The 8583-nt window shown below is 45.5% G+C and overlaps 1 protein-coding gene across 1 annotated transcript in view; it reads right to left on the bottom strand.

Moving 5' to 3' along the window:
• Positions 1-1402: 1402 nt before the first annotated feature.
• Positions 1403-8583, bottom strand: part of LOC119428688 (CD59 molecule (CD59 blood group)) — a 10103-nt gene continuing 2922 nt past the window's right edge. Inside the window, exons 4-5 of the mRNA XM_037696359.1 lie at positions 3763-3836; positions 1403-2001 (exon numbers count right to left, since the gene is read on the bottom strand). Of these exons, the coding sequence (XP_037552287.1) occupies positions 1879-2001; positions 3763-3836 (197 nt within the window). The 3' untranslated portion in view covers positions 1403-1878. The remainder of the gene's footprint in view (positions 2002-3762; positions 3837-8583) is intronic.

Genomic DNA, 8583 nt, shown 5'->3' with positions numbered 1-8583 from the left:
GTCTCTCAACTTTCTCTTCACAATATCCCACAGGTTCTCTATGGGGTTCAGGTCAGGAGAGTTGGCAGGCCAATTGAGCACAGTAATACAATGGTCAGTAAACCATTTACCAGTGGTTTTGGCACTGTGAGCAGGTGCCAGGTCGTGCTGAAAAATGAAATCTTCATCTCCATAAAGCTTTTCAGCAGATGGAAGCATGAAGTGCTCCAAATTCTCCTGATAGCTAGCTGCATTGACCCTGCCCTTGATAAAACACAGTGGACCAACACCAGCAGATGACATGACACCCCAGTGACTGTGGAAACTTGACACTGGACCTCAAGCAATGTGAATTCTGTGTCTCCTCTCTTCCTCCAGACTCTGGGACCTTGATTTCCAAAGGAAATGCAAAATTTACTGTAATCAGAGAACATAACTTTGGACCACTCAGCAGCAGTCCCAGGTGAGATGCTTCTGACGCAGTCTCTTGTTCAAAAGTGGCTTGACCTGGGGAATGCGGCACCTGTAGCCCATTTCCTGCACACGCCTGTGCACGGTGGCTCTGGATGTTTCTACTCCAGACTCAGTCCACTGCTTCCGCAGGTCCCCCAAGGTCTGGAATCGGCCCTTCTCCACAATCCTCCTCAGGGTCCGGTCACCTCTTCTCGTTGTGCAGCGTTTTCTGCCACACTTTTCCCTTCCCACAGACTTCCCACTGAGGTGCCTTGATACAGCACTCTGGGAACAGCCTATTCGCTCAGCAATTTCTTTCTTTGTCTTACCCTCTTGCTTGAGGGTGTCAATGATGGCCTTCTGGACAGCAGTCAGGTCGGCAGTCTTACCCATTTGAGTAATGAACAAGGCTGGGAGTTTTTAAAAGCCTCAGGAATCTTTTGCAGGTGTTTAGTTACGTTGTTGATTCAGATGGTTAGGTTAATAGTTTGTTTAGAGAACCTTTTCATGATATGCTAATTTTTTGGGACAGGCATTTTGGGTTTTCATGAGCTGTATGCCATAATCTTCAGAATTAAAACAATTAAAGACCTGAAATATTTCAGTTGGTGTGCAATGACTCTGAAATATATGAAAGTTTCATTTTTATCATTACATTATGGAAAATAATGACCTTTATCACAATATGCTAATTTTTTAGAAGGACCTGTATATATATATATATATATATATATATATATATATATATATATATCCTGTCTTGTTTCTAAGTTTCAGCTTTTTAATCATCAGAGATTGTTTTTTTCTTTTCAGCATATGTTGACGTAACCTCCTTCAGTATGTAAAGAGGAGAAAATGTCCAGTTTTTATTTTAATAATTTATTAAAGAAGTTAAAGCTAATTTCAGGTCAACCAGGGAGAAAATCCACATTTCAAAGAGAATTACAGAAAAATGCAACAATTCGTCATCTGACAGTTTCTGGAACATTTAATCCAACGTTTCTGCTTTTGAAAACACATGAAATCGAAATTTTATTTTAATCAAATATAATTCAACAAGTAAAAGATAAACTTGTGCGTAAATATTTAATTACTGTGTAATAAAAGAAAAACAATCGACATCAATCACTTCCTTCTGATCAGAAAACTACAGAAGAAGAAAATCAATCCCCCGTTCTGTTTTTCTTCAGACTGATTAGAAGTCTGATCAATCAGCCGCTGATTCCTCTGGTCTTTTCTGGTTATTGATCCAATCATGTGACACAGTAATGAACATCTGCAACCAATCAAAAGCTACAACTGATCTCATGAGTATCAATGGTTTATTGTGAATCTGATCAGAGCGATTGATTAGTCAGTGTCAGTTAGCTCTCATCCTGAGTGATCAATACTGGATTAAAGAAGCTGTGACTGTTTCAGAGGACACAAGGAGGGGCTGCAGAGCCTTCAGTGAGCACACCACCACATGAACAGCACCGAGGCCAGAAGACCAATCAGAGAGCTTGCAGCAGAGGAGGGGGCGGAGTTACACAGGTCAGAGTTGCAGCATCTGAAGGTGAAGCTTGACACCTGGAAGAGATCAATTATTAAAAAATAAAATGCAGTGATCCAACCAAACTAATTGCTTTATGAATTCCACAAGAACAGAAGCTGAGCATAACCATCTAAAAAAGTTCAGTCAGGTCCTCTGGACGAGTTCAAAGAACAAAAAATTGTTGAAATGTTTCGTCTTTCATCTGAAAGACTTCTTCAGTCTGAGGAACTGCAACAAACTCAGTTTTATAAATAGCACCTTCTCATGGATCAACCAGTTTTCTGCTGACAACCAGAACCAGCTGCTCACAACCAGAACCAGCTGCTCACATGGTCAAGAAGGACCATCAGCCTAACAATGGATCATTAGCACCTGATGGCTGTTTACTGTTCACAGAGGGCTGAGTGATACTAGCAATCACAGCATTGTAAGAGGGGGACAGTTGAACCTGGAGGCTCCACCCCTGTTTAATGATGGACGGTTTCTTTTCACAAAGATGGCCTCCTTTACTCCTCTCTCAAACCATCGTTCCTCTCTGTCCAGGATGTGAACATCTTCATCCCTGAAAGAGTGACCGCTGGCCTGGAGATGAGTGTAGACCTCAGAGTCCTGGCCTGATGATGTTGATCTTCTGTGCTGGTCCATCCTTTTGGCCAGTGGCTGTTTAGTTTCCCCGATGTAAGACTGATCACCCTCCTGACACTGAACAACATACACAACATTACTCTGTTTGTGCCGGGGGACTGGATCTTTGGGATGAACCAGTCTATAATGTATTTTGGAGTTTAAAAGCCACTGGGACGTTATGTTTAGAAAATAAATGTCTCAGTTTCTCTGATACTCCCTCAACATATGGAATGACCACTGGTCTGGGTCTGGGTTCCTCCTTTTCACCTGTTGGCTGACTGGAGTCTTGTTTGGGTTTCTTCTTTCAGGAAGGCCCAGTTAGGATATCCACATTGCTCTAGAGCCTGTCTTGTGCAGGATTTCTCCTTCTGCCTGGCTCCTGAGCTAGTGGGGACGCTGTCTGCTCTGTGGTACAGAGTCCTGATGACTCCTAACTTGTGCTCCAAAGGGTGATGGGAGTCAAACTGCAAATACTGGTCTGTGTGGGTGGGTTTGTAGTACACCTCAGTTTGCAAATGTCCTCTATCAGAGACTGAGACCTCACAGTCCAAGAAAGCCAAACTGCATCTTTTACAGACTCCAGCTCCTCAGGCTGAATAAGTCCTTTGGATTAAAGATGAAACGTTTCTACAATTTTTTTTTTGAACCCGTCCAGACGACCAGACTTAACTTTTTTAGATTGTTCTACCTGGATTACTGAGCAGCATCAGGATGATCCGAACCATCATGTTAAAATTGCTTTTTACAAGCAAAACAGAACAGTTCTGGTCTGTTGCAGAGGTAGGTTTGTTTGTTTGTTCTCCCAGCCTTAAACCCTGTTTCTGTTAGATATTCAGTCAGAACCTGAGTGGGTCGGTCAGAATCCTATGGGCTGTTGTGGTTCAGACAGATCCAGACTGTTAGATAGATGTGGCTTCAGCTTCAGAACCAAACCAGCAGCTTCTGCAGAACCAGAACTTTTACAGTTACTTTAGAACTGGACCATTAGGGAATTGTAAATCTCAAAATTAACCAGTCAGGGAACCGGATTGGAACAAGAATCTGACTGCAGGTTGAGAGCCTTCTTCTTTGGTGAGATGGGTTCAGGTATAACAGGTTCGTTTGAGTTTGGACATCCAGCTTTCTGAGTTCAAACCTGCTCAGGTGTGGTTTGAAGTGTAAGATGATACCTGAGGGAACATCTGAGCCAGGCGGTTCCTCTCGCAGTCCGAGTATTTCAAACACTGACGGTAGGTCATCCCACCTGTGGAACAACAGAAACGATAGTAGTTGTGCAAGAGTACAGGCATGATAAATCCATAGGCGTCGCAACCATTATATGTGAAGGGGACATGTCTCCCCACATTAAAAAAGGCATTCATTTGGAACCCCCCCCCCCCCCCCCACACACACACACACGCACACTTTTACTATGAAACATTAGTTCAGTCGGCGCAGTTTCTTTCTTCATAAATTAATCCATTCCACTTGATTAATAGGAGAATACTCAAGCCACTAAAGCTCCACTCCAGGTTTTCCTGGTTACCTCCAACTCTCCAGCAGCCTGCAGCCATCACGTTTATGTGCATCTCCTCCTGCTTCGGCAGAAAACGCGCACAGGTGGAGGAGATGGAAACACCTCTGTGTTGCTCACTCACCAGTTTAGCGAGTTTAGTGTGGGCAGTTGTTGACGGGGGGTGTCAATCATAAACATGTATACATGGTTAGGAGGTAGGTTGCTTGAGAGGAGCACTACGTAGCATCTTAGCTTAGCAGTAAGTGTGACGCTGTAAGACGCTGCAGGTGTAAGAGACTCTGTGTGTTCAGGTGCATTAAAGTTGAAATTTCTTTAAACCCCTACACCTTATTGTCCTCAAGCTTCATGAAAAACATAATTTAGATGAGTAGTGTTGAACACAAGTAAAAAAGTCCAGTGGTGATGATTTTTATTACTCTATAAAGACAAATAGTGCCGACCTGACGCTGAGTGTTAAAGTGTATTAAAGTTAAAATGTGTTTAAAACCCACAGCTGAATTTACACAAAGTTGGTGAGAAACATGATTTAAATGTGTGGAATTAAAGGAAATCCAAGTGAAATGCTGCTTTTTTTGTACACTAGTGTACAATTTTTTACGCATGTGTGCACGCATGTGTACACGTGCGCGCATACACACACACACATCATTGTGTCTCCCCCACATTACGGATGCTTCTGACGCCCTTGGGTAAACCTCTCTGAGGTACAGGTGTGTAGGTTTGATGTAACACTTGAGTATGGATGTGCAAGTGTGACATTATTCACAGGTTCAGGTTCAGGTTTGGTTTATTTGTCATATGCAGGTCAATACAAGGTCAACAATGCAATGAAATGCTGAGGACGAGAAGAACCATCTCGACTCGGCAACAAAACAACAGGAAATACCAAAGCAGCAAAAATGATGGAGATGTGAAAGGTCACAGGTGTTTTTCACACAAACCATGTGTGCGTGTGTTAGAGCAGTTTTGTCTGGACAGAGTGAAGCTGCAGATGCCTTGAGCTTTCACCTGACAAGCTGGAAGGTGAGGGTAGTCTGAGCTCACCTCTGTCTAATAACATTATAAAAAGACACTATGCTCTCTTTGAGCAGACTTGGAGATGAAGCTTGTTGCTTGTTTTTTCAATGCTGCTCCATCTTGCAAGATCAAATCCTGGGTTAAGAAAAAAATATCTTCTCCTTCCTGAGTGGCTTGTTTAATCAGAAGATGGGATAATTAAATTATCCAACAAAAAATACAAAAACAATGCACCAGAAGTGAAAAAGAAATACATCTGCAGTGTGGTTTGGTTAGCAGTGAGGTTCCTTCAGCAGCATGGTTCTGTTAGCGACGTGGTCTTGTTAACAGTGTCAGCAGGTCCTGTCAGCAGCTTGATTATAATAACGACTGCAGCAGCTGCCCTCCAAAACTGGGACTGGCAGACAGAGAAAATTCAAGGTATCCCTGTGGAGCTGAACGAGTTCTGTAGAGTTTGGTCCGTGCAGGCAGGTGGAGGATCATGGAGAGGGCCACCATGACGGGCCAGAGCCCAAGGCTGGAGGTGGGCCGAGAACTGAACCACAATGGCAGGATGGCAAGGCTTTGATACAGAAAACTCCAAAAGTGCGTTGCGGTACCCATAGCGTGGGTGTGCAGTGTAGGCACAGAAACAGTTAAAACAACTGCTAAGTTCATGGCAAAAACCAACGCAGACATGTTCCTGTTTTTAGTTTTTACATTGTTTCATAATTTAGCTGTTTTTTTGTTTCATTTTAATATCAGTTCTTTTATTTACTTTTCATTTTATATGCTTTTTATATGATTGTCTATCGTTGTCTGTACCTCATCTGTGTTCTTTGTCTAAATCAGGTCTCTCTTGTAAATGAGTGCTTGAGGCTCAGTGAGACTAATCTGTAGAAATAAAGGTTGTATGAACGAATGAATCCCACCGGCACGTCTTCCACTGAGGAAGCAGACCCTGGGGACTCTGGGTCAGGCCCTCCTTTCTCTGGTGCTGAGGTCACCGAGGTGGTTAAAAAGCTCCTCGGTGGCAGGGCCCCAGGGGTGGATGAGATTTGCCCGGAGTTCTTTAAGGCTCTGGATGTTGTAGGGTTGTGTTGGCTTACATGACTCTGCAGTATTGCGTGGACATTGGGGGAAGTTCCCCTGGATTGGCAGACCGGGGTGGTGGTCCCCCTATTCAAAAAGGGGGACCGTAGAGTGTGTTCCAACTACAGGGGAATCACGCTCTTAAGCCTCCCTGGTAAGGTCTATTCGGGGGTTCTGGAGAGGAGGGTCCGTCGGATAGTCGAACCTCGGATTCAGGAGGAGCAGTGCGGTTTTCGTCCTGGTCGTGGAACACTAGACCAGCTCTACACTCTCAGCAGGGTCCTGGAGGGTGTGTGGGAGTTTGCCCAACCGGTCTACATGTGCTTTGTGGACTTGGAGAAGGAGTTTGACCGCGTCTCTCGGGAAACCCTGTGGCAGGTACTCTGGGAGTATGGGGTACCGGGCCCTTTGATAAGGGCTGTTAGGTCCCTGTATGACCGGTGTCAGAGCCTGGTCTGCATTGCCGGCAGTAAGTCGGGCTTGTTCCCGGTGAGAGTTGGACTCCGCCAAGTTTGCCCTTTGTCACCGATTCTGTTCATAACTTTTATGGACAGAATTTCTAGGCGCAGCCAAGGTGTTGAGGGGATCCGTTTTGGTGGCCTTAGGATTGCATCTCTGCTTTTTGCAGATGATGTGGTCCTATTGGCTTCATCAGATCGTGATCTACAGCTTTCGCTGGAGCGGTTCGCAGCAGAATGCGACGCGGCCGGGATGAAGATCAGTTCTTCCAAATCCGAGGCCATGGTCTTGAGCCGGAAAAGGGTAGAGTGCCCTTTCCGGGTCAGGGAGGAGGTCCTACCCCAAGTGGAGGAGTTCAAGTATCTTGGGGTCTTGTTCACGAATGAGGGAAAAATGGAGCGTGAGATCGATAGGCGGATAGGTGCAGCGTCTGCAGTGAAGCAGGCGCTGTACAGTTCTGTCATGGTGAAGAGAGAGCTGAGTCAAAAGGTGAAGCTCTCAATTTACCGATCGATGTACGTTCCTACCCTCATCTATGGTCACGAGCTTTGGGTTGTGACCGAAAGAATGAGATCTCAGATACAAGCGGCCGAAATGAGTTTTCTCCGCAGGGTGTCTGGGCTATCCCTTAGAGATAGGGTGAGAAGCTCGATCATCTGGGAGGGACTCAGAGTAGAGCCGCTGCTTCTCCACGTCGAGAGGAGCCAGTTGAGGTGGCTTGGGCATCTGTTTAGGATGCCTTCTGGATGCCTCCCAGGTGAGGTGTTCCAGACATGGCACACCAGAAGGAGGCCCAGAGGAAGACCCAGGACATGCTGGAGGGACTATATTTCTCGGCTGGCCTGGGAACGCCTCGGGATTCCCCTGGAAGAGCTGGCCCAAGTGGCTGGGGAGAGGGAAGTCTGGGCCTCCCTACTTAGGCTGCTACCCCATGACCCGACCCCGGATAAGCGGAAGAAAATGGATGGATGGATGGATGGATGAACGAATGAAAAAACAACAGGAACAAAAAAAGAGTAAAAGCAGAGCTCCCATAGGTGCGGCCATACTGCGGCGGACGTGATGTCACAACATCACAGAATGCAGAATGGTATACACAACAGGTGCAGTACACCTTTCAGGTACATGTGGCACATCACTCAGATTTATATTCAGACATGATTTACCTCTTAAATATAGGTCTACAGGTGTGGTGTACATCTCTCAGGTACAGGTGGGTAAATGTGCGTGTTTGATGTACCTTTCAGGTACAGGTGTGCAGGTGTGGCATACCTCTCTCAGGTACAGGTGTGCAGGTGGGGTGTACCTCTTACATATAGGTCTACAGGTGTGGTGTACCCATTAGGTACAGATGTGCAGGTGTGGTGTACCGCTTACATATAGGTCTACAGGTGTGGTGTACCTCTCAGGTACATGTGGGTAAATATGCATGTGTGGCATAATTCTCTCAGCTACAGGTGGGTAAATTTGCAGATTTGGTGTACCTTTCTCATGTACAGGTGTGCAGGTGTGGCAAACCTCTCTCAGGTACAGATAGATAAATGTACAGATGTAGTGTACCTCTTTCTTGTACAGGTGTGGCGTACCTCTCTCAGGTACAGGTGGGTAAGTGTGACAGTGTGGTGTACCTCTCTCATGTATAGGTGTGCAGGTGTGGTGTACCTCTCATGTACAGGTTTTCAGGTGTGGTGTACCTCTCTCAGGTACAGGTTTTCAGGTGTGGCATACCTCTCTCAGATACAGGTGGGTAAATGTGCAGATGTGGTGTACCGCTCTCATGTACAGGTGTGCTGGTGTGACGTACCTCTCTCAGCTACGGGTGTTCAGGTTTGGTGTACCTCTCTCAGGTACAGGTGGGTAAATTTACAGATGTGGTGTGCCTCTCATGTACAGGTGTGCAGGTGTGGTGTACTGCTCTCAGGTACAG

Source organism: Nematolebias whitei, chromosome 23 (assembly GCF_014905685.2).
Source record: "Nematolebias whitei isolate Nwh7 chromosome 23, NemWhi1, whole genome shotgun sequence".
NCBI lineage: Eukaryota > Metazoa > Chordata > Actinopteri > Cyprinodontiformes > Rivulidae > Nematolebias > Nematolebias whitei.
The sequence above is the reverse complement of the archived record's forward strand: the minus strand, read 5'-3'. Positions and strand labels throughout refer to the sequence as shown.